This window comes from Quercus suber, unplaced genomic scaffold (genome assembly GCF_002906115.3).
Source record: "Quercus suber isolate HL8 unplaced genomic scaffold, Cork oak 2.0 scaffold_17, whole genome shotgun sequence".
Classification (NCBI taxonomy): Eukaryota; Viridiplantae; Streptophyta; class Magnoliopsida; order Fagales; family Fagaceae; genus Quercus; species Quercus suber.
Genome location: NW_027069482.1, coordinates 795,975 through 822,030, shown reverse-complemented (window position 1 = coordinate 822,030; position 26,056 = coordinate 795,975). Strand labels below are relative to the sequence as shown.

The following is a 26,056-nucleotide window of genomic DNA, read 5'->3' as shown; positions in this document are numbered from 1 at the left end:
CAAACTTTTCTATTCTAGACGCCTTTCCTGCTTCCTCTGCCATTGCTCCCACTCAAACCTAACCCTAGGCTCTGATACCAGTTGTTGGGAATTTAACCAAAATTCCAACCTGTGAGAGACAAAAAAAATAGAGAAAACACACGTCAAAGAAAAACAATCACACGCACAAGACAGTATTTACGTGGTTCAGCAATTTGCCTACGTCCACGGAGTTGCAGGGATTTCACTATTATCAGGGAAAAATACAAAGTGCGGCTACAGTTTTTTTTCTCTCTCTCTCTAAAAACACAACAACAGTAGTCGTCTAAAAACCCTAATTATAAAAGCGGCCTTTTATATCCTACTTATAGGGTTACAATGGGCTAGGCCAAAAATAAACTAAGCTCCACAAAACCCAACAACTTTTAGAACCTAACAATGTGTGTGTGTGTGTGTGTCTATATATATATATATATATATGTTGAGGAAGAAAATTTTGATGTTCCCAAATAGAATATGGGGTACCCAAGCCGAAACTCAACGATGGACCCTTAAAATAAAGCAAAAAGGCTTTTGGCATTGTGTAAGTCCGCCCAAGCAAGAGATAGAGGCTGCACCCTAACAAGAAAACAACAATAAAGCATAATAAACAATAAACACGTTACTGTTGTTAGTTTGTCATATTATTAGTCCTTTTACAGCATCATAGTTCAAATCAGTCTTCTAGTGGTATGATATTATCTCCAATGGTAGGGTAATTCCAGGTTAATAAGTGTGTTTACATGGTAAAAATCATATATTTTCCTTATTATTATTAGGTTAACACAAGGGAAAACTTCCATAGTATCCAAAACATTATGGTCTTCATCATAATAATAATAAACAATGATTAAAGGCTCCATAGTTACAAATAAAAGAGAAAAAATAGGATGGAATGAAGGAAGAGAGAGATCCTAACTCAGTGCAGTAAGTATTAAACTAAGATTTTAGTGGGTGTGTGTGCATAAGACATGAATGAGGTAATGTGGGCTGTTTTGAGTGAGTGGAATGGAATTAACACTAAAGTTAAGGCTTTTTATGAGTGATGGGCTATTTATGACTAGTTGAGAGACATTTATGGGCTGTGCTTGTGTGAAAGGGGGAAAAGAGTATTTGAGATTAGATGAGTGTGGGCTAAAGATGATGAGTGGTGAGCTTGAAGGAAGCTAAACCACGAGCAAAGTAGTAAACTAACCAAGAGTTTCAAAGAGGGTAGCTAGCCTTCTGTGGGCTAAGGTGTGTATGTTTTTATAATGGAGCTTTAGAAAAGCATTAATTAACAAGAATCCAAAAAAATGTATGACTAATCAAAGGTAGTGAATCAAAGTTAATCTTCTTGGGATTTTTGGTCAGAAATAGGAGATTTACTTTAGGGGCTGCCTTGCTTCTTTGGGTAATGATGGGATTTTAGAGTGTTTTGCATTAAATGCCAGGATTTCTAAGGCTGAGCATAATCAATGTGATTAAGGCATGTATCAAGAGCGAATACTAATGCTGCAACCGAGATTTGGACCATAAGAAGTAAGATCTAACACCCTAAGCCAGGTTTCAAGCTCTAAGTCCACTTTAAGGGGTTCCGCTAGAGATCCCTTTATGCCCTCCAAATCACATGTTCCCAATTTTTCCCCTTTAGGATTCATGGGCTTAGCATATAAATCATGTCTTGAACGTTTTTATTATTTATAGCATTAATTTGTTGAGGTTTGGATAACTTGGTTTCAGCTCTCCTTCCACTAGAGGTACAGTCTTGAGGAAGATGATAGAGTTCCATCATCCTTTAGACTTCAACTGATATGATAGCCCTCGGGCACTGTTCACGTTAGGTAGAGAGTGGCAAAAAACTGATGAGACAACCCCTAGTTCATCCTCAAAGGCTTGGTTCTCTTGTATGGGTCTCTAGTTGTTTTTTGGTTAGAGATGAACAAAAGCTGGTTGCCCACTTTCAAGCCTCTTGCTAGGGACCTTTTTGGGCTGGAATTTTGCTTCATTTCAGCATTTTTAGTTAAGCCACATGGCCTTTTCTTTGCTTGGGCTCGTTCCCTACTTCATGAGATTCCTAGGCCTACAAAATAAGCATTAAAGACATGTTTTGCCATGGGTTTTTTTACTCCTCATGGGCTTTAGTTGTTAGTAGAAATAAAATGAATTCATGAGCTTTAATAAATATTTATGATAGATTTTAGGTATTAATTCCCATGGGCCTTAAATAACAACTTGTATAGTTTCTCATAATTTTTACTATGGATTACTTTGTAAATGATATTTTCTTTAGGGATTTTTTAAATAATGACCTCCAATATTGTTCTTGAGAATAATATTTACCATGGGTTTTAAATAAATATGGTAACAACCATTATAATTGAATAATGTGATGTTCTCATTAGTTTCTCTATAGATAATCATAATGGACATGTAGAATGAATAATTACCATGAGTTTTGGTGATAAATATTATGAATGTTGTAATTTAAGATAGATAGTGAACATGAGTTTATAATATGAAATAAATAAATGTCATGGGTCTAATAATCATAACTTTCCATGGGTTTTTATAAGATGATTGCCATGGGTTTTAAGAATAGATAATTCATAAATTCCATAAGCTTGTAATATTACAGTAATATGTTTAAAAGTCTAAAATATTGTTTATTATTGGACTTTTAAGTGAAATAATTATGATATAGTATTTTGCCAAGTATTAATAACCTTAGGCTTTTGATAGAATAGTACCAAGTAGTTAGCTTGGGCTTTTAATAGTACCAACGTAAATTGAGTTTTTAATATTGCCAATGAAAATTGGATTTTGATATTGCCAATGAGAATTGGGTTTTGATGTTACCAATGAAAATTGGGTTTTAAATATTGTCAATAAAAACTGGGCTTTGATTTTGCCAATGAGAATTTAGTTTTGATATTGCCAATGAGAATTGGGTTTTAAATATTACCAGCGAGAACTAGACTTTGATATTGCCAATAAGAATTGGGTTTTGATATTGCCAATGAAAATTGAGGTTTAAATATTGTCAGCGAGAACTGGGTTTTGATATTGCCAATGAGAATTGGGCTTTGATATTGTTAATGTGAATTGGGTTTTGGATAAATAAATTGCCTTAAGTTTAAACCATGGGCTTTGATTATGGATTTGAATTCCATTGATAAAATTGTTTTGCCATGGATTTGAATCATGGGTTTTTCAAATATTGTCAAGAATAAGTATTCTTGGGCTTTAAATAGAATAGGATGTGTTTATTGGGTTCATAGGGCCGGTTTTGGATTTAGCTAAATAATGACAATAAAATTAGATAAAATATGAGTTTTTTGGGCTTTTTGTAATAGCATCATAACCCAATTTAGATAATGAGATATGAAATATTTGTGATTTAGCATAATAATAGAGCAAAAAATAATTGGGAAAACCCAATAACTTATTAGTGGTATAAATAGGTGGTACTCAAATAAAATTAGGTGTAAAAAAAAAAAAAAAGTACCCTAACAATATATAACCCATGTATCAGTCGGTTAGGTAAAACTATCGGTTTCAAATTTGCAAATCCGATGGTAGCACCACACCGGTGTCAGAGAAGGATTCTCCATCCGATTGCTGAGGTCGGCTTAGTCAATTGGTGCTAGAGTCGGGTCAGTTGGGTCAGCGCTAGTCGGTTAGTTTGGCTCTAGTCAATTTCTGCACAATTCTAGTAAATATGATCTATATTTTATTCTCCTAACCAAATAGAATCTTTAGTTTAAAATTTTCTTTGATGCCTTTCTTTTCTTGGAAAATGTGAATTCTAACCGATCAACCATTATCACATTCATCATTTTCTTGGTCAAGCACCTCATTTGCCAAATGATTTCATAATTGCTATCAAAATTCCACCATTTAGCTTTGTTGCTTATGTTGTAGTTGTATTGTCTTCATGGTTATTAGTCAACCTTCGTCACATTCATCATAACTAGTAAGGATTATGTTGATGAGGCTTGAATGCTCTCATTAAGGAAAAATCAAACATATTTCACTATATTGGAAATGAGCAAAAGTAAATAAATAAATTTTTTTTTACTGAATATTGTGCAATTTCAAAAAAAATATCATAATAAATTTATTTTTTTAAAAGCTAACAAGTTACAATTAAAAAAAAATCAATTTTAATCGATGCAATTTATTTTTATTTTTGAGATACAAACGCACATACACAAGAGAAAGAGAATGAAGTTCTACCATAAGAGTACACTATAAAAACTACTCAAAAGTCGTGATAATTTTTTAAGAAAGATGAAACAAATTATACTTCAGACAATACACTCTCTCACTTTAATACTTAGTTACCAATGAAACTTGAAACTCAAGGAGCCTATATTGATTCGAGTATAAAATAATACTCCTTGTGAACTTGATCTCAAATGTCAAGAACTTAATGAATAATTTTAAAATTTTACACAATTACACACATAATTTTACAACTTATTAACTTATGCAGACCGTAAGTTTTTAACACTTACAGCCCATATGTATCTATTACTTATCGTTAACTTACAATCAACAAGTCAACAAATTATAAACTAGTTTTAAGAATAATTATTCCGTACAGTAAGAACTGACATGTACTGGAATCATTGCCCAACTGTCAAGACCATAGAATGCCAACTCAAAGTCATTACACTTTACCAAGTTCTTACGGTTTTTTCTTATATGAAAACCAAAGTTCTTCCACTTTTAAGTTTTAACACCGAAAAATGCTAGAACTATCATAACCAAAAGAGAGCCCAAAAAACAAAAAAAAAAACCCAACTCATCAAACTGAAGCAAACAATAAGAAATGGATGTGCTGAAGCTGGACACCAAATGGGTCTCCACCATAGCCAGCATATGGATCCAATGCACAAGCGGCTCTCTCTACACCTTCTCCATCTACTCCTCAGTTCTAAAATCAACCCAAGCCTACGACCAATCCACGCTCGACACCGTGTCTGTCTTCAAAGACATAGGCGCCAACGCCGGCGTCCTCTCCGGCGTCCTCTACTCCTCCGCCACAGCAGCTAATCACCGCCGCCGTACTGGGCCGTGGCTGGTCCACCTGGCAGGCGCGGTTCAATGCTTTTTGGGGTATTTCCTGATGTGGGCCTCCGTTGTTGGGCTGATTCCTCGGCCTCCCATGGCGGCCATGTGCTTGTTCATGTTGGTGGCGGCTCACGCGCAGAGCTTCTTCAACACTGCTAATGTGGTCACTGGGGTTAGGAACTTTCCTAATTATAGTGGCACTATTGTTGGCATTATGAAGGTACATCGTTAAACTTTTGAGTTTTTTTTTTTTTTTTGACGGGTTTATTGTTAATAACATTACTTTATTATGGTCTGTCATGGCAATTCGTTACCTTGACAATCGTAAAATATTTCGTGAAAATTGTCATGGATTTCAAAAGTACTTAAATAAACATAATAGAAAAGAGATATCAACTTTTCAAATGAAGTAGATTGTAAATTGAGAGAGTTATTAATATTCCGTCTATTGACTTTTCAAAAATATCATCTTTTAGTACATCTGGAAATGCAATAGAAGACCAATTAAACGAGAGCCAGACAGAGGAAGTAGTTTTTTTAGCTTAATTATTTGGTGTTACTTGAAAAATATTGCAATGAAAATATGTGGGGCTTTTGCTGCCAACTGACTTACCTGTCTTCTGCATTCAGACCAACATCCAATTCTGAAACAGCATCACTGATGATAGGGAGGGGTTTACTTTTCATCATTTATTGTTTCTACTTTCTACAACTGCTTTTATAGTATTTTATCCAATGATTAGTTAAGAGGAATGCTTAGGGTAGTGGAAGCTTTACTAACAAAAAACTTACAAACTGACATACTTGCTAAGTTGCCAATAAGCCGTGCAAATCATACGGGCCACCGATTTGAGATATGGAATGCATAAATGTTCCGTACCACACTCTAGAAGCGATAATCCCACATCTCAAATGAGTGGTAAGTCCCACCATGAATTTAATTTGTGGAATCCACTATTACATGAAAGGAGGGAGAATATACTTGAGAAGTTCAAGTTTCTAATCAAATGGTATTAATGTTTGTTGCTCCACATCACTCATCTCCTAACCCTTTTTGAGATCTAAGCTTGTGAAAAGAAGTTCACCTTCCTAACAGGTCTTATGTCATATCTTACGCCATTGTTACTGTTTGAGTTTGAATTTACTTTCTTATTGGATTGTTAGGAGCAAGGACTTAAGTTTGGATATTGAAAATAATTCTTATCTATTGCTAGGGTTTTCTTGGTTTAAGTGGAGCAATTTTAATTCAAGTATATGAGACAATATTCACCAACAAGCCTACATCCTATCTTCTAATGCTGGCACTGTTGCCTACTATTAATACTTTGTTGCTCATGTGGTTTGTGAGAATCAACAGCACCAATGAAGGAGATGAAAAGAAACACTTAGATTCTTTCTCATTGATTGCACTGGTCATTGCTGCTTATCTTATGGCCATTATAATATTTGAGCAAATTTTTTTATTTCAATTTGCAATACGTGTCATCACATTTGTGCTGCTCATGCTGCTGCTTGCCTCACCTCTTTGCATAGCAATTAGAGCCCATCAAAGAGATTCTGATAGGATTTCACAGACTCTTGTTATTGAGAGGGACCAACTAACGGATGATCCCAACCAGCTGGTTGCTGAGAAAATATATGCGAGACAAGATTCTGCTGGGTATCACTATTTGCCCAGCAGTACTGATCAAGAGATGGATAATAATGATAGAAGGACTTTACAGGCAGAACAAAATCTCAATCTGTTGCAAGCTATGCGCACTATAGACTTCTGGATTTTATTTCTTGCCATGGCATGTGGTATGGGCTCAGGACTTGCTGCAGTGAATAACATCAGCCAGATAGGAGGATCTCTTGGATACACCAGCTTTGAGACAAGTACTTTGGTTTCTTTGTGGAGCATTTGGAATTTTCTTGGCCGTTTTGGAGCTGGCTACATATCAGATTATTTTTTGCATTCAAGAGGATGTGCAAGGCCATTGTTCATGGTCATCACACTAGCAATCTTGAGCGTTGGTCATTTGGTGATTGCTTCTGGTTTGCCTGGTGCTCTATATGCTGGTTCAGTATTGGTGGGTGTTTGTTATGGTTCTCAATGGTCACTAATGCCCACTATCACTTCTGAGATATTTGGCGTGGTTCATATGGGTACCATATTCAATACAATTACCATAGCAAGTCCTGTTGGATCTTATATATTTTCTGTGAGAGTTGTTGGTTATATATATGACAAAGAAGCATCAGCAGCTGGCAAAACATGCACTGGAACTCAATGCTTCATGTTATCTTTTCTTATCATGGCATCTGCTACTCTTTTGGGGTCTCTTGCTGCCTTGGGGTTGTACTTTCGGACAAAAAGTTTCTATAATCAAGTTATACTCAAAAGACTAATGCATTCTTTGAGGGGATAAAGTGTTGAGGATTGTAAAATACTTTGAAGGAGTCAAGTGCTTCTGTTCAGTGAGCAAAAGAGGTAAATCATAAATGCCAAAGTGCTCTCTCTTTCTTTCTAGTTGCTTCTTGTAACATAACATGTTCATTGTTGTATTCTCTACATGTTGATATGTGTGTAAGAGCTTGCTTGGCCTTTCTAGGGAGAAGAGGGAGTCAACTCCGTCATTTTTATCTGTTTTTTTTTTTTTGGAGGTTACACACATACACACACACACACACACACATACATTCTTGAACTCACTACCTCACCCTCCATCCCATTATTACCCCAAGTAACCCTTTGTCATTTCTATTATATGCCTCCAGTTTCAATCCGTGACTTCTTTGGTTTCTTCTCCTTTTTTGCTTCCATTTGAAGTATTAAGTGTTCATCATGTCCCATTAAGTTGGAAGTCCCTTCATTCCCCCTTGTGTCATAAGAATATTTCCCCACCAGACAGTTGTTTTGCGTTATGAATCTGGTGTAGTTTATTTTGTGTTTGTCCCACAAATTTTATTGTTTTTTCCCTCTCATTAGATGCTTTTTTTAGTGATTTTTTTTTTTCAATAACTTACATTGTTTATGAAGAATTAAAAAAAAAAAAAAAAAATCATGTGCTTGGAATATCACACAGTTTAGATCTGATTAATCACCTGAAAAGTAGTGGGCAATTGGTTTTTGACTGATGAAATTCTCAGCTGATTCATCAGTCGAAAAAAGGTTCAAGAGCCCTTCACCCAAAATATTCTGTTTGAACAATGGGTCTTGATGATACAGTGATTATGTGGTTGACTTAGTAATGGAGTACCTATTTGACACAATGATTAATGTAGGTGGCATTGGCCAAAAGTCCCTGATGTTTAAGTTAGTGATCTTACTAGAGAAATCACTCTTTTTAGCATACAGATTGCTCATACATGACTCTAGTTGTGAGGCATGAATGTATGGTTAGTTGGTTTTCCTTTGCTAGATCCTTGTGCATGATTTTCTAAAAGCAACAGATTCTTCTGGTAGTTATGTGATTGCATCATCCTCTCTGCACATCTATGGATTAGGTTCAACCAGAGGTGACATGCTGGAGCTGGACTATATTGTTGAGAAAAATTTAAGAATATCAAGAAGACAAAATTGAAAATTGTAAATATGAAGGATTTCAAATAATTAATGATTATTATATCTCTGTTTGTGCTTATGCATATACCTACATATTTGTGTACTACACACATACACATTATTGAGAGAGAGTTTGTTCCTGCTCAGAAACAGGCTATTTAACACATGCGACCTCCAGATGTCGTCTTGTTGAACAACTATGTATCATATTTATGAATTTATGCTTTTGAACATTAATTTCTAGGTTTATCAGTTGCCAATGAGCTCTAGCTTAACTAGCAATTCCTCCTTTTGCAAGTGCTAGCTAGGGAGGGTGAGATCGTGGATTCAAAACCTACTGAATGTGCATGTAACTTACCTATCAAAAAAAATCTAGATTTATTGGTTAGGGCGAGGCTTCCTTCTTAGGAGCATAGGACTGGACACGGGACTAACATGTGTCCATTATAAGATATGTTTAAGTGTCATGTCCCCTCCAGTGCTCAAATCCACTGGAGGGAAGCCAAACCCTATTAGTTATCTTAATCTGTGTTTGTATGTTTATGAATGAACCATAGTTGTTAAGCTAGTGCATAAACTTTAAACTCAATACATAAAGGACACTCTTTTACATTTACAAAGAGGTATGATAACAAAGAGTTGAAAAGTTTATACAGCAATTGTCAGCAAGGAGACAATTGTCATATGTTGAAGTGTCCTATGTGAAGGAGTTGGGAGATATTGTGTTGGACTGTCCTATGTGGAGGAGTTGGAAGATATTGTGTTGTATGGCTTTAAAATTTTTCGTTTCTAAACTATTGAAAAGTTAAACTATTAGGGGGGAAAATATATTTTTTACAATTTTTAAGGATGAAAAAAGAGCTTTTTAAAATTGAAGAACAAAAAACAAATTTTTGATAAAGTTTAGGAGCCAAAATAGTATTTTACCTTTATTTTCATAAAAGCAACATGAGGATAAACTTACACATATACATAAACATGTATTTGCACGAAATAAATTGAATAATTTTTTTTTTATGCTCATTCCATATGTGTGCACATTTTACTTTATATAACTAATAGAGAAAGTACTGATAAGTTTTATGCTAGAACCAAAATTTGAGTAAAGCAAAATATTTTTTGATATCTAATATGTAAAGAAAAAAATTTTTACAAAGATGGAAAATAAAATGAAATACAATAAGATTATACATATGATAGGTACTGTAGTATGATAGTGTGGATATTTGTAGATATTTGTAAAGGTATGCATGGGTGGATATTTGTAAATATTTGTAAAAAGGCATTGTGATAATTGTAGGCTTGATATTTGTAGATATTTTTAAGTAGGTGTAAGGGTGTGCAGAGGTGGTGCGCTGCAAGGGTGTGTGTAGGTGTGACAACTGTGTGTGTAAGGGGTGCAGGGGAGTGTGCATGTGTGTGCACAAGTGGTGCATATATTACTGCGGAGGGGTGCATGTGTGGCTGCATGGGAGTGCGTCTGAGGGTGCCGTGACTGGACTGTACTGCAGAATGGATTATATTGCTATTGTGGGTTGTTAGTTGGTTAGGCCAGAGTGTCAAGTAGGTAGGTAGTTGGTTACATAGGTAGTGCTTATAAGGAGAATGTAAGGACTGTAAAGCTCATGCAAATAAGAATTCCATTGTTTCTTATTCTTTCTCTCTACCTTATTCCTTGTTCCAAATATCAATTCTTCTTCCCTTTCTTCCACTGGACTAGAATCTTATCAACATATTTTTCTAAATCCATGTAAACAAAAAATATATTGAGATCACATAATCATCAGCATCAAGATGAATTGAAGAATGCTGGGAATCCATCTAATATCAAATAGGATTCACCAAGAATGAGGAACCTAGAAAATATTTGAAAAAAATAATAATGAGAAAAGAACTACAATGAGAGAGAGAGAGAGAGGGAGAGAGAGAGAGAAACAATACATCAGATGACAATTAAACCCAAAAAAGGTAGTTTGCATTTATTCAATAATTGTGGCAAAATTATTGTAAACCTACTTTTTGTGTTTTCCACTAAGGGAGCCCAACAATTTTCTTCGCACTCGCTTTTAATTAATGAAATTTTTAGTTATTCCCAAAAAGTTATAAGTTTCTTAAGTTCCTCAGATGAATTTGGATCCTTAGCTATTTTAGTATCAACATTTCTCCCTCTGCCTGTTGTTTTTTTTTTTTTTTTTTTTTTTTTTTTTGGGGGGGGGGTGGGGTAAGCTTCACAGACGTTGATATTAGATATAGCGTCCAAAGTTCCAAACAGGTTCATTATTTTCCAGAAAACAAGAGCAATCTCACGGTTCTATTCAAAAGTTTGCAGGTGCTAATTTCAGTCTTTCAGTCAAATACTAATTTTATAATACCAAAGTCACCGTTTTGGTTACTTAATTAAGAAATTGCAGTATAATCATATATTCATATCTATATTTTTCTAATACATTCCATAATTCTTAAGCAATAAAATTTTTATATATTTCATATACTAGTCTCTCTCTCTCTCTCTCTCTATATATATATATATCAAAATAAGCTTATACATTCTGAGAAAGAATATTAAAAAAATAATAATAAAAAAAGACATTTTGTCAAAGCGTTAAAGTTTAGCTTAACTTTAACTTGAAAATAAGATTAATGATAAGAATCTATATAGAATACATAAGTAAAGCAACGCAATAATCTGTCATTTGACATGTTTGAGGATTTTAGTGCTTGACATCAAAGTTTTCAGACCCAGACCGTTCATTGAACGGTAAAAGGGAGAGGTTCAAGGTTTTTGAGGTCGAATCGAGGTCGAACTTGAGTCGAACTGTGATGACATCATAATTAATTTAATAAGTAATTAAAGCCTAAATATATATATTAAATTTATAAAACTAGCAAAATTGACTAATATATCTATATATGTGAGGGAAATTTAATGGTTTTCAAGCATATATTTAATAATTAAATAAGAAAGTTAATAAAATAAAATAATAACCATGAAAACATTAAAATTTATGATTAATTTTTGAAGTAAAATTGAATATCTTTAAAGGATTTTAATTATAAATTTTTTTTATTCCTTGTAAGAGACGAATAATTTAATTAAGTATAATAAAATTGTGTTAAGTTGTTTTTATTAAAAAAAAAAAAATTGCTAAGAGGTTGGACCGCACAGTTCTTGCCACCGGTTCTGCATGAACCGTGCAGCCCAACCTCGGTTTTAGGGGTTCACGGAATTGCCACATATGCCTGGTTCTCTATGCTTAAAAAACCAAATTTCAATCTGGTTCCCAATTTTCACGGTCTAACCTCCCCGTCAGGTCCGGGTCTGAAAACCTTGCTTGTCATGAGGCAGGTTTGTCAAATTGCTCTAAACCATGTGGACTTGTAATTTCACATGGCAAGTCACATTCTGTACACCTTATGTGGTTTGTTTTACTTATTCATCTCTTTCTCGCTCATATTGAGCTATTTTTGTATATTTTAATTGGAAGAAAATATTAAAAGAAAATTATACTACAAAAAATTAAAACATTTTTTTAGTAACATCAAACTAATAAAGTATCAACTTGCAAGTAATTATTTTTAATATTTAATAATTATTTAAAGAAATAAAATATAAACTTAAACTTAATTTTGAACAAAAATATAAATATAAACATAAATATGTATTTTACGTGTAAGAAAAAAATTATGTAATCTTTTATGTGTGTGGGGCCCGTGGGCCTGATAGCCTCGGCCCATCGTGTAGCAGGCCCAAGGCCCACGCCGAGGAATACTGACCATTCAAGGCTAAATTGGGGAAAGTCTCTTTTCCGGATCCACGCCGAAGACCTCCTCATCCTCGGCCTGACAATGATGATTTTTGGGAAAGACCAGACCCAAAGTAAGCTGTCACCCTCGCATTTAATGCATTCACCTAACCCCTCTGGCTGCATTAATGGGGATATAACCCCTTAGCAGGGTAACGTTGATCAGAGTGAACCACTTGAGTACTGATAAGGCCTCTGATGGGACGGACGGCCAGGAGAGAGGCAAATGGATGATCAACAGATGGAAGAAGGAGATAGGAAGATGAAGACTATACAAGAAAAGCAAGTAAAGTAAAAAAAAGAGGGGGGGAAGATGGAGAAGAAAAGGGGCTCCTCGGCTACAGTCCGAGGAGCATCCCCCCAGTTGTAAATTAACTCTAACTGTTTTCTTTTCTTTTATAAAAGAGTTCATGTTTAGTGAACGACGGCCAGCGCCTAAACCTTGAAAAAATTTATTGTTTGAGCTTGTTGGGCTGAAAACCTATTCGTACTCAGGGTCAAAACCAAATTGAGTCCTTACAATTGGCGCCGTCTGTAGGAAGGATTAGGGTGCTGGCCGGCGCACCAGGCGATTGTTCTAAGTGGTCGTTTTACAGTAGGTTGGCAAAAAAAAAAATAGAAGATTTGATAGCGAAAAGAGAAATCTTGATATTATTATTTCATAAATAGAAACAGTACAAATTACAATCAGAGGCTCAGGCAGGCGTGTTTCACAAACAAATTTACAAGCTAATCCTAAAAGCTAGTTCTACAATCAGAGGCCCAGGTAGAGCCACCTTTAAAAAGCTAGCCGGAGGGAAGTGTCAAGCCGTGCTTTTATTGGTATAAAGAGAATGGGAGAGCTTGACACAAAAAGCAGGGAAGGGGGGGCCATTTTGTTTCCCAGGCCACCAACAACTCCCTTCTCGGAGCGGCGGAGCTGAAACAAAGAGAGGAGCAGATACAGGGGCTCCGGGATACCTTCCCCCATGATGTTCCCTTGATTCTCTCCAATTTTCACGAGTGTTGGCCGTTGGAGACAGCAACACTCGAGCATCGCCCATGATGTGAATTCGCACGTCTTCTTCGTCGGGGGTGCGCTCCGAGGAAAGACGTTAGGTACTTTAACAACATCCCTCCAGGCCACCTTGTATGGCGCCATTGGGGTTACGCCTAGATTCTGCCGCACCGGAAGCCCAGTGGGGGCTGCGGCCATAATGGCTTTTGGCACGGATGTCCTCACACCCACCCAAAGCCGCCTCATATTTGCCAATTCCAGTCACAATTCCGACGGGGTTGTTAAAAGGGTTTGGGAAGCTGAAAGGATGTATCTTTTCTGTTTGTGTTGGGAAGTTCATGGATTGTGGAGAAACCATCTCCTCACCTTATATAGGGGATGGGGGTTGGTGAGAATTAATTCATGCAGAGTTCGAAAAGAGAATTATCAGCTGGGCTAATAATGAAGCTACCAATTTCCAAGGAGGCCGTAGACCGTTGGACTCGTGTTAATTCACGAGGACATTAATGAAGGCGCGTTTCATGCACCGAAGCGTCAAGCGCGGAACACGAATAGACAAAGGGCGCTTCATAAATGAAAAAGATGGGGCCTCGAGCTGGAGGCGAGATCAATGCCACGTGTAAAGATAATAATCCGACCCAAGGAGGAATCATCTCCAGTAAGGCGGTCCGAGGACAAACCCCTACTTACAGAAAAATAGAAGTGGTAGACAAAGCCAAGGTATTACATGGTCCTCGGACCCAAGCTTATGGTAAAACTATTCACACCATTATACCTGGGTACTAGACAAAACTAAGGTATTGCATGGTCCTCGGACTCAAACCTATGGGGAAACTAGATGCTTACAGAAAAATAGAAGTTGTAGACAGAGCCAAGGTATTGCATGGTCCTCGGACCCAAGCCTATGGTAAAACTATTCACACCATTATACCTGGGTACTAGACAGAACCAAGGTATTGCATGGTCCTCGGACTCAAACACCTATGGGGAAACTAGATGCTTACAGAAAAATAGAAGTGGTAGACAGAGCCAAGGTATTGCATGGTCCTCGGACCCAAGCCTATGGTAAAACTATTCACACCATTATACTTGGGTACTAGACAAAACCAAGGTATTGCATGGTCCTCGGACTCAAACCTATGGGGAAACTAGATACTTATAGAAAAATAGAAGTACTAGACAGAACCAAGGTATTGCATGGTCCTCAAACCCAAGCCTATGGAAAACTAGATACTTATAGAAAAATAAAAGTACTAGACAGAACCAAAGTATTGCATGGTCCTCGGACCCAAGCCTATGAAAAACTAGATACTTATAGAAAAATAGAAGTACCAGACAGAACCAAGGTATTGTATGGTCCTCGGACCCAAGCTTATGGAAAACTAGATACTTATAGAAAAATAGAAGTACTAGACAGAACCAAGGTATTATATGGTTCTCGGACCCAAACCTATGGAAAACTAAATACTTATAGAAAAATAGAAGTACTAGACATAACCAGGGTATTGCATGGTCCTCGGACTCGAACCCATGGAGAAAATAACTATCTGGAGAAAAACCAAAGCGTTACCTAGAGTCAAGCTATAATACAGTCTTTAGATTTATATTTGAAGAATAACAGATGGTTTCATGAGGCTAACTCCATAATAGAATACGAATATCGAGCAGAATATTATAGTAAAGCAAATAAAAGAAAATATCATTAGTTGGAAGCAAAGTATTAAGTATTCAGTTCAAACGAAAAGTATACAACTTCCTTACAACGCCACTGAGGCAAGAAACAAAATGAGATAAAAGAGAAGATAAAAGAGAAAATAAACAAAATTATCCTATGTCATATACTAGTCTCCCCAACTCAGTAGGCAAATTAATTCGATAAGCAAATCAAAAGGCTTTAGCCAAGGCCTAAGGGCTTGGTCTCGAAGGGTCCGCCGGAGGCCTCGCCACGTCTTGTGGTATCTCCTGACCCTCAGTTATAACTCCCCCCAACGTTCTCTGGGGCTCAACCTCCTCGGGTGGTTGGTCAGTTAAAGATATATCCTCGGCGGTCTTATCGTGACTCTCAACCGCTGGTAACGAGGACCCCTCCTCAGGAGCAGCAAGTGTAGTCTCGCAAATTGCAAAAGGGTAATATACCCTGTCCTCCCTCTTAAGGTCAGATGAGGCATCAACCCCTGCTCGGTTGAGGGCTTCATGCCAGGTCTGAGAACAGTAATGCCTGCACACTGCAGGAACTTGAGCCCGAAGGGTGGCTTCAGTCTTAGCCACCCCATCTGCGAAAGCCTCCTCCTCTGCCTGTTCTACAGAGCGCTCAGCGTCTATTTTTGCAAATACCGCCTCGTCTTTGGCTCTCACAGCCTCGTCCCTGACATACTCGGCAACACCTTTCTCATGGATTGCCACGGTCAACTTTTCCTTTATATAGGCAATGTCCCATTTAGCAGTCTGTAATTGACCCTCAACGTCTTGCAAGCGATTAGTTTGATCCTCAGCTTGCTTCTTGGCCACGGCTAGGTCAGAGATAGCAGTATCCCTGGCCTTCGTCATCTCCTCCAGATCCTCGGTCGCCTTTTTTAGGTCGGCCTCAGATCTCTTGAGGGTATTAGCAGCTTCCAAGAACTTGTCACGCTCTTGCGCTAAGGCATTGCTCTGGCCATCGACCTCCTCGCCTAACCTGAAAAGGGCCTGGATAGCCTGCCAATAAAAACAAGTAACTCCGTAAAGAGAAAGGAAGGTACTAGGCGACAAAATTTGAATAAAGTAAATAGGTGCCAAAGGACCCACCATGCCTAGATACTTCTTAAGGTCAAGGACAACCTCTAACCCACTCATATTTCTTAGCTCAGCCATGTCAGTGGGAAGAAGAAGAGATTTCTCCAGGGCCTCGGCTTCGAGAGCCCCCTCGGCTCCTTGAGATTCCCGCATCGACGCGTTATCCATCAGAGGCTGATCATGGAGCATGGCAGCAGGCAGCCAGGCTTAAGCCTCGGACTGCTGGATGGCCTTCTTACCTTTCCGTTGACCACCGAGCTTCAGTTGCTTCGGAGGCCTGCGAAATCTACCCTCCTCGGGCGAGGAATGGGATTTGCTCCCATCCATTGGCTCCTTACCCTTGGAAAGTCTCTTCCTTTTCGGGTCATGAGACTCGGTCTGAGGGTCTGATACTGTGGGGACAGAGGACGACCTGGTTTACACAGTTAAAATATGGGGTGGAGGTGCTGGGGGCTGGGGCTGCGACTCTTCCGGTACACCCTTCTTGGAACCGCCTTCGAGCAGGTCGAGAAGATTGGTTTGGGGCTGTCTTTTTAAACCCATCTCAGCCTGAGTACCAACTCTTAGGGACTGGAGATCGGCTTCGGACAAATGAGGGTCTCCTAAATCACCAGAGGGATCCTCGGACTGATCAGCTAGGTTGAACACGCTATATTCGTCCTTAGAAGAACTCAGTTCAACCACCTCTCTTGCCTTCTTAGATAGTCCTTCCTCGGCCACCGTTACTTGTTGGGACGAGGAGGGACCTGCTAGCGGAATGCCTTCAGGTATATAAGACCCCTCGAAAAATGCAAAACCGTCCTCCACCACGGTAATCTGCGTAAGTTGAGGGTCACGAGCTCTAATTACGTGCTTCGGGACTGGGAATGATTTCTGAGCTGGGTCGCATCCGAGGATTTGATGAGCAGCTCTGACCTGGTTATCAGTTTCGTTCAGGAAAAGGTCCGACCTAAGAACGGTTTCCAAATCCGCTTTGTTAACCAGGTGGAAATGACGTGCAAAGGCGTGCGGATCTGCGAAAAGAAAAGTGAAACTCCTATGGTTAATCAACCAAATCGGATATACAGTTATAAAACTTGAAAATACTGAAACCTAGATTGTCTTTTACTTCTGATACCCTACCTGGCTCCCCCTCTACTGTTGGGCAATGAAAACCGTTGTGCCACTCCCCCGACACTATAAGGAAATCTTGGGTCAACCCCTTATTGGAATCAGGAAGACACTGGATGAGACGAACCCTATCGTCCCTTGTCTTCATATAGTACGTCTTACCCCTCAGGTGATGAAGGTTGTAGCACTAGTTCACATCGTGGTGAGTCAGTCTCAGCCCCATTTTCTCATTCAGGATATCTACACATCCTAATATCCTAAATACATTCACGGTACACTGAGTAGGAGCCAGGCGGAAATGCCTAAGGTAATTGAGAGTCACTGGCCTCATAGGGATTCTCATCCCTCCCTCTACGAAAGCGACTATCGGGATCACGACTTCACCCTCTCTCCTCTTAATGTACCACTCCCCTTCTTCACAGTACTTCAGACTCACATTATTGGGTATCCCATAGTCTACGATGAATTTGTTCATCATCTTGTCAGACTCAACCAACTTCTTAAACTTACCCATCCCCTCAAGGACAACTAAAAATTCCTGAAGAAGAAAAGAAAGGATAGAACCAAGGAAAATTTGGGGTCACTGGAAGAAGAAGACTTACAGAAGTATGACGATGCTCTTCAGGTAGTGTGCAAGTTGAACCAGATTCAAATCATACGCATCAATAATTGTAAGTGCGAAAATGAGGAAACCAGGCGGTTCAAACAAGTACTTATACTCCCACTTAGGTTCCCAAAATGTAACCGCTTGCCCATAAAAGTAAGAGATCCCCACCGAACAATTACCATCATATCGTTGAAAGTGGGAAACGTGGTGCCGCCAAAATTTAATGTGGGCACACATTAAATCTTGAAACGCCAAAAACGCGCATCGGGCAGTCGAAAAGTCGCCAGCATTAACACGAACCGAAGTGGGGCGACTCGTCTAGAGGGCCCGCAGGTATCAAAACCCTCCTCCCCGTCCGAGGGAACGTGCAGCAGGGTTTTGAGGGGCTATTATGGGGCCCGTGGGCCTGATAGCCTCGGCCCATCGTGTAGCAGGCCCAAGGCTCACGCCGAGGAATACTGACCATTCAAGGCTAAATTGGGGAAAGCCTCTTTTCCGGATCCACGCCGAGGACCTCCTTGTCCTCGGCCTGACAAGAATGATTTTTGGGAAAGACCAGGCCCAAAGTAAGCTGTCACCCTCGCATTTAATGCATTCACCTAACCCCTCTGGCCGCATTAATGGGGATATAACCCCTTAGCAGGGCAACGTTGATCAGAGTGAACCACTTGAGTACTGATAAGGCCTCTGATGGGACGGACGGCCAGGAGAGAGGCAAATGGATGATCAACAGATGGAAGAAGGAGATAGGAAGATGAAGACTATACAAGAAAAGCAAGTAAAGTAAAAAAAAAAAAGAGGGGGGGGAAAATGGAGAAGAAAAGGGGCTCCTCAGCCACAGTCCGAGGAGCATCCCCCCAGTTGTAAATTAACTCTAAGTGTTTTATTTTCTTTTATAAAAGAGTTCATGCTTGGGGAACGATGGCCAGCGCCTAATCCTTGAACCCATGCTCTAAAAATTTATTGTTTAGGCTTGTTGGACTGAAAACTCATTCGTACTCAGGGTCAAATCCAAATTGAGTCCTTACAATGTGCATTCTAGAGGTGCACCTTTTTGAATTACTCTACACACATAAATTAGCAGCATATCATGTAGTAAGAGAGCTATTGTACTGTGATGAAACTTGTGTGAATCCGATCATATTCATTATCACTTTTTCCCCTAATGATGGATTTGTCACATTCATTATCATTTTTTCTCCCTAACAAGGAAGTCCAACACTTTTCAAACATCTAACTATTCCTATGGATGTATGTAGTCTCTTGTTCTACACACATCATATTATTGCACAAGAGAATTTCTTGAGGTGATCCTAAAACGCAAGCCACCCCCTTAAATTTCATTATCACTTCAAATTGTAAGCTAGTTGTTTTAAAATAAGTAGTAATAGATTCTCAAAAAAAAAAAAGTAGTAATAATTTTAGCATTTTCCCTTCATTTATATATATCGTTTCCATATATACTGCTATATTAATCCAATAGTTAACATTTCTTACATTTGACTATTTGAGTTTTCATTGGCTTTGTCTTCTTGGTCAGCTAAGCAACTTCATTTCACAACATAAATATACAGCACTGCTTTTTTTTTTTTTAAGTAAAAAATTAGCTCCACTTGTATTTTTAATATTTAAATTAGAAATAAATCTTACCCAACAAATTAGAAATATATATAGATTAATATTAAAAAAATTAATCAACAATCAAACTTAATTCGAGTTTTAAATGTCTTAACACAAACTACATTTCGAATCAAATTCGTATATTCTTAAATCTGACCAATGGACATCCTAGACTTGAGATGTTGGGATTTTCCTTTTCTTTTTCTTTTTTTTTAAGACAAAAGTTGGAATCTTCTTTTTATTCTACAATTGATGATCAGTGCATTACCATTACACGGGTTCACTAGTTTTCTATGTAGCCACACGTTACCTATTTTTATAAGATTCAACAATATTTTGTTAACAGACTCTCTAAAATAATTCATTTAGCTTTAAAAAATACTATTAGAAATTTTTTATGGTAAAAAAAAAAAACTATTTTTTTTAAAAGGTTTTTTATATTTCTCTTAAAGTGAAATTAATATTCTTCTTAAATAGTTATAAAAAAAAAATACTCTTCTAAAATACTTTATTAACAAATATCATAAAGATATAACCGACAATTATGTGTAATATAATTTTTCCACTCTCATTCAACATTTTCACTCTTTTTGTTTGTTTCTTTAAAAATAATAATAATAATTAAATAAATAAAGAATCTTAGGCTACGCCAAAAAAAAAAAAAAAAAGGTGACACAGTTTTAAGCTCACAAAATATGGAATCTTTTATTTTTGTACACAAATATCCTGGAATATTGACTTACAATGTTGCATGCTAGAGTCAGGCTCAGTCAAAAACAGATAAGCAGGAACAGGCATTTCTGGAAGTACAAAAGTTGCTCCAATCTCACATGGGGTCCACTCTCACTACCAGTTGATTCCTTTCCTCAAAGTTCATCTCAGTAATATGTTACATGCACGTCTGATTGGTAATTATATATATGATAAAAGAAGAGTAGAACCACAACCGTCGGATTGGTAATTGGTCAATGGTAATCTCTGAAAAAACACACACACACATTTTTGTTTTCTATGTTTTCAGAAAACAGTTTTCAGGAAATAAATCAAGCCAAGAAGCCCCTTTTCCACTTTCTGCCTCTATTATTGTCAACCATTATTACAGAGACATTTTCACTAAACACACGTGACTGTGAGTAGACCTTGACCTGGTGATTATTCTATTATTTTTGCGCCAGAAAACATTATCTAACATTTATGTCCAGCATGTGATGTCTCTTTTCTTTATCTACAAGGGCTCTAGTTTTAGTTAAAGCTAATATTTCCATTATTCAGCAGAAAAAAAACTAATATTTCCATTCATATCTTTGTTAGTTTGTCATATTATTGGTATCACAGTCATTGCTGGACCCCTCTATTTTCAGCTTCTTTTTCCCTTTATGTTAATGCAAGTGGGTCTTCGTTCATAGTTGAATTTTGGTCAAGTTTTTAGGCTTGCCCTTTAGTGTAGGTTGAAAACGCTGAACCCATAAAAGGGAAATCAATGTAAGCACAGAACCATTGAACCAACCAAGATCTCTGCAAGTTGTTCATTTGGGAAAACCAGTGGTTTTCTTCTCAACCACTACCATTATTTTAAATACTTGGAATAAAAAATTCGTGAAAGTCAACTATGTAAACCGTTCTAGTTTCTGTCTCTATCCTTTACCTTTTTTTCTTTTTCTTTTTTTGGATCATGCTATTGCATAAATCTTTTAATATAAAGGGTTTTTTTTTTTTTTTTTAATTCATCAATTTGAAAAGAAATTTGTTAAAAAAAATTTCTTCTGGAAGCTGCAGTTAACCCAGAGAGAGAGAGAGAGTTGAAAATTATTGTGGATGCTGAGAGAGATAAGTTGGAAATGGTATGTAAAATATGTTTGAGAAAGAGAATTGAAAATGAATTCCCCTACAAAGTCAAAGATAGAATGTGTAGATGGGCCAATAGTTAACTGAAAGATACAGAGAAGTTGGTAATGGGCAGCATGTTCAGGAGCCAGCAAACCTTCTCTTTGTATATAATCTGCCATTAATTATTGGAAGTTAGTCATGTTCTACTGCTGCTTTAGACTCTCAAGCAGATTCAAGGGAGGGATGTTATAGTAGAATATCTGCTTTTTGTCTATTTGTTTGCTGAGATGGGTCGCCTTCTTGCTAGTGCCCTCCTATTTTGTAGCTTGCTGCTGCTTTTTGATGCTTCCTTTTCACATCCCTTATGCATTGATTCAAGTGGGTTTAATTTCCTTTCATACTTTTCCCCCCTCTTTGTTTTCTGCAGTTAAATTTTGCAGATTTTTTTAAAAAAATTTCAGTGCCTTATGTTTAAGAATCCATTTCAATTCTGAACTGACTTGTCATTTCTACTGATTTAATTGGTGTAGCGGCACCCTTAAGCCTGAACACCACACTGAAGTTTTGTTCTTACAATGCAAGCTCATGCTGCAACTCCACAGAGGATTTACAATTACAGAAGCAATTCGAAGCAATGAATATCTCTGATTCTAGATGTGCTTCTGTTATGAAATCAATACTCTGTGCGGTAAGAAGTTCTTAAATTTTATTTTATTTTTAAAAACATTTCCAAGTTTCAGATTTTAGGTAGGTAGAGCATGATGTATTTGTTTCCGTTTCAATGCTAATTTATAGGTTGTTTTGGATGAATAGATGTTGTCAACTTGACATTTATAAGAACTGTCCTTTAATCTCCTCCAGTTGCTGCATGTGTAATACATATTTTATTTTTGCATTCGTAAGGAAATGGTTTTCAATTTAGCTACCTTTTATGAAGGTCTTGCTGAAGTTTGAGTTAAATATTAGCATTTCTTTTAGGCAAATAAGCTCGTAAACATACTAAATGATTGAATCTTCTCTTTGTTGTTGTATGTGCCATTTTTCAAATGTTCTAAATAAAGATGTATGAATTATGATGTGTTTCAATTCTTTGCTATCATGGTGCATAGAGATGCGATCCATTTTCAGCTGAGCTATTTACAATTGGTTCTACACCCCGGCCAGTTCCTATACTTTGCAACTCCACTATTTCAGCAAATTCGTCCCAATCTAGCCAAGCAGCAAATAACTTCTGCTCTAATGTATGGGATACATGCCAAAATGTGTCTTTCATGAAGTCTCCCTTTGCCCCTTCACTAAAAGGTCAAGCTGGATTACCAGTCAATTCCAATTTTAGCAAACTGACTGACTTCTGGCAGTCTAAAACTGATTTCTGCAATGCATTTGGTGGAGCTTCCAGTACTGCATCAGTATGTTTTGATGGTCAACCTGTTACGCTAAATAACACCGAAATTCCTAGCCCCCCACTTGGCTTGTGTCTTGAGAAGATAGGGAATGGATCTTACCTCAGTATGGCTGCTCATCCTGATGGGTCAAACCGTGCATTTTTTGCTAGCCAACAAGGAAAGATATGGTTAGCAACTATTCCTGATCAAGGATCGGGAGGAGCATTAGGGCTTGATGAATCCAATCCTTTTGTAGATCTAACTGATGAAGTATATTTTGATACTCTATTTGGCATGATGGGTATTGCATTTCATCCAAACTTTGCACAAAACGGGCGATTCTTTGCTTCGTTTAATTGTGATAAAGCTAAGTGGTCCGGATGTACTGGAAGATGTTCATGTAACTCAGATGTCAATTGTGATCCTTCAAAGCTAGGAACTGATAATGGTGCCCAGCCATGCCAGTATCAAAGTGTTGTTGCAGAGTATACTGCTAATGGTACCGCATCCCAGCCTTCTTTGGTACAAATCTCTAAACACTGAATTTTTTCAATTTTTATTTAACTCAAATGATTAGAAATGACTTCATCTTTTTCCCAGGCAACAAGTGCCAAGCCAACAGAAGTGAGAAGGATATTTACTATGGGCCTTCCATATACATCTCATCACGGAGGGCAGATACTCTTTGGACCTGCAGATGGGTATTTATACTTGATGATGGGAGATGGTGGTGGTACAGGCGATCCTTACAATTTTTCCCAAAACAAGAAATCATTGCTTGGCAAGATTATGAGGCTTGATGTTGATAACATGCCAAGTGAGTATCAGCAGAGAATGTTGGTTCATATAGCTTCTTTTTATTATTGTTATTTATTTAAATATCCGTTACTTATCCAATCTGCTTCCTTCTTCATATCTTCCTATCTGTGAATGGGTACTTATCTCATATCTCTGTAAGTACACTTTTTGTTCAAAGAATCACTCCACTGCCTACCTTGCTTGCTCTCTCCAATTTCTACTAGGAACTAAAAGGACTATGTGAAAGATCTGTCTGCTCCAGTGACTCTGTGTTGATCAATCAGAAAAAGGGGAAAAGTAGAAGAAGAAAAAAATTGAAATTCTGAAATCATGATTATAAATATAATTGTCCTAGACATGATATTTTCTCAATGGAGGAGTGTAAATAGGAGCTGGTTCACTTGCATAGTTTAAGTAGTACTTTGCATTTTTTTTTTTTTTTTTTTTTCTCACTCTTGTCCATTGCACTGTCTTTTCAGGTGCTGCAGAAATCACTAAACTCAATCTATGGGGAAACTATTCTATCCCCAAAGATAATCCTTATGAGGAAGATACAGGCTTGCAGCCCGAAATATGGGCTTATGGATTAAGAAATCCTTGGCGCTGTAGTTTTGATTCTGAAAGGCCTTCCTACTTTATGTGTGCTGATGTTGGGCAGGTTTGAGTTATTTCTTTTTCAAGTTTAAATAGTATCTGACTGGCCATTTTTATGCTACCATTATTCAACATATATATAAAAGAGATACAATTTTATGAAGCATCTGGTAGGATTTCCTCACAAAAACATGACTGTGACCAGCCTTTTTTGAAAATTGCCCTTGATTAATTAATTCCACTGTCTTGCTTGCATCAAGTACATCTCACACTGCCACAGATTAATATTTAGGTCTCTTTTACCAATGGTTTCATATGAATTTACAAAGATGTCAGAAAGTTGATGTCCTTTTTTCATTCTCTATTCTGCATTCGAGGTAGAATTTGAAGTGAGTCCATTGTGTTTCTAGAGTAAGGACATTTCAATTTCAGCAATTGCTTCATTTTCTTTCTGCTATTGTGGTGATGCTTATGCATCTTCATTTCATTATGAACTTGCATGTTCAGAGGCCACGGAATAAGAAACAACCCCAAGACCACTTGTTTCTGAACATATATGACACTTTTGATTACCTACAGGATCGATATGAGGAGGTGGATATCATCACCAAGGATGGAAACTATGGCTGGCGTGTTTATGAGGGCCCCCTTCTTTACACTCCTCCAGATTCACCTGGTGGAAATACAATTCCAAGTTCCATAAGCCCAATTTTTCCTGTGATGGGATATACCCATTCTGATGTAAACCAGAAGGAAGGGTCAGCATCAATCACAGGGGGCTATTTCTATCGGTCTATGACTGATCCTTGTATGTATGGAAGGTAAATGAGCTCTTTTTTCATTCTATGTAGATATGACAAGTTGAAGAACTGACCATGCTGATAATCTACAAAAGCTGTCAACCAAAAAAGAATGAAGATTTATTCTTGGGACTACCATGCTGATCTTTGCAATAATATTGATCCTTGCTAACAACTTGCTCGATCATTATTTTCAGGTACTTATATGCAGATTTGTATGCAACTGCCCTATGGGCTGGCATAGAGAATCCAGTAGACAGTGGGAATTTTAACAGTAGTAAAATTCCCTTCAGCTGCGCAGCTGACTCTCCTCTACAATGCAGTTCCCTGCCAGGAAGTTCTCTTCCAGCTTTGGGTTACATTTACTCATTCGGGGAGGACAACCGGAAGGATATTTATATCCTTGCCAGCAGTGGTGTTTACAGAGTTGTTCGTCCTAGCCGTTGTAATTACACTTGTTCAAAGGAAAATGTTACTAGTCTTGCAAGTCCAAGTCCTTCTTCTCCGAAATCTCATGCAAGCCAGTTGAGTGACCCATGTAACAATGTAGTGCTCCTATTCTCTTCTCTGTTATTGCTTTTGCTTGGTTTTGTCTAGTATTTTGTAATATCTGCATGTTATTTATAAAGAGGGGGTGTTTGTTGCAATGGCATGTGATTCTTTTTGTACTATGTAACAAGTTGTGGAATACACAGAAATGGTTGCAGGACAGGAGATTCTGCACCTTGGAACAAGTATATGCTATTTTATCAACATTTAGAGAAACATGAATTGTAGATGTCCAATAACTATATGGCCTGTATCAAGTAAACCAAAACAAATTTTCGTAGCAACTTGGCATGAGTTCACACTTAATTATTATATCCCCATCTTTGAAGAACGGCTACATAGACTGACTGAACAATAAACTCAAGTGCGGTGAACATGCACACTGCACAGCGTGGACTCAACTCTCTCTCCATAAAATATACACTTTGTTATTTAGCTTTTGTCATTTTTCAAAATCACTGTATTAGAATTTGGATATGATCAGGGCCGGCCCAAGGCCTGGGCCTAAGGCCTCACAACCAAAAAAAAAATCCCTACTAAAAATAAAGGCCCCATCTTCCTCGGAAAAAGG

The 26,056-nt window shown here is 37.6% G+C and overlaps 2 protein-coding genes across 5 annotated transcripts; both read left to right on the top strand.

Annotated features, from left to right (window-relative positions):
- Positions 1 to 4,683: 4,683 nt before the first annotated feature.
- LOC112037998 (protein NUCLEAR FUSION DEFECTIVE 4) lies at positions 4,684 to 8,856 on the top strand. Of its 4 annotated transcripts, none has more exons than XR_010623545.1 (3): positions 4,684 to 5,296; positions 6,291 to 7,549; positions 8,566 to 8,856. XR_010623545.1 is itself a non-coding variant. In XM_065759816.1 (2 exons), the coding sequence occupies exons 1-2, from the start codon at positions 4,835 to 4,837 to the stop codon at positions 7,485 to 7,487; spliced, it is 1,659 nt and encodes a 552-aa protein (XP_065615888.1). In that variant the 5' UTR covers positions 4,684 to 4,834; the 3' UTR covers positions 7,488 to 8,856. The 4 variants fall into 4 exon arrangements, 1 of the variants encoding a protein (XP_065615888.1); XR_010623549.1 differs by having other exon boundaries at positions 8,525 to 8,856; XR_010623546.1 differs by having other exon boundaries at positions 8,512 to 8,856.
- A 12,385-nt stretch (positions 8,857 to 21,241) lies between these two features.
- On the top strand, positions 21,242 to 25,724 carry LOC112037997 (HIPL1 protein). The gene is made up of 7 exons (XM_024070801.2): positions 21,242 to 21,737; positions 21,890 to 22,047; positions 22,469 to 23,266; positions 23,345 to 23,561; positions 24,022 to 24,200; positions 24,716 to 24,957; positions 25,134 to 25,724. The coding sequence occupies exons 1-7, from the start codon at positions 21,647 to 21,649 to the stop codon at positions 25,531 to 25,533; spliced, it is 2,085 nt and encodes a 694-aa protein (XP_023926569.1). The 5' UTR covers positions 21,242 to 21,646; the 3' UTR covers positions 25,534 to 25,724.
- Positions 25,725 to 26,056: the final 332 nt, after the last annotated feature.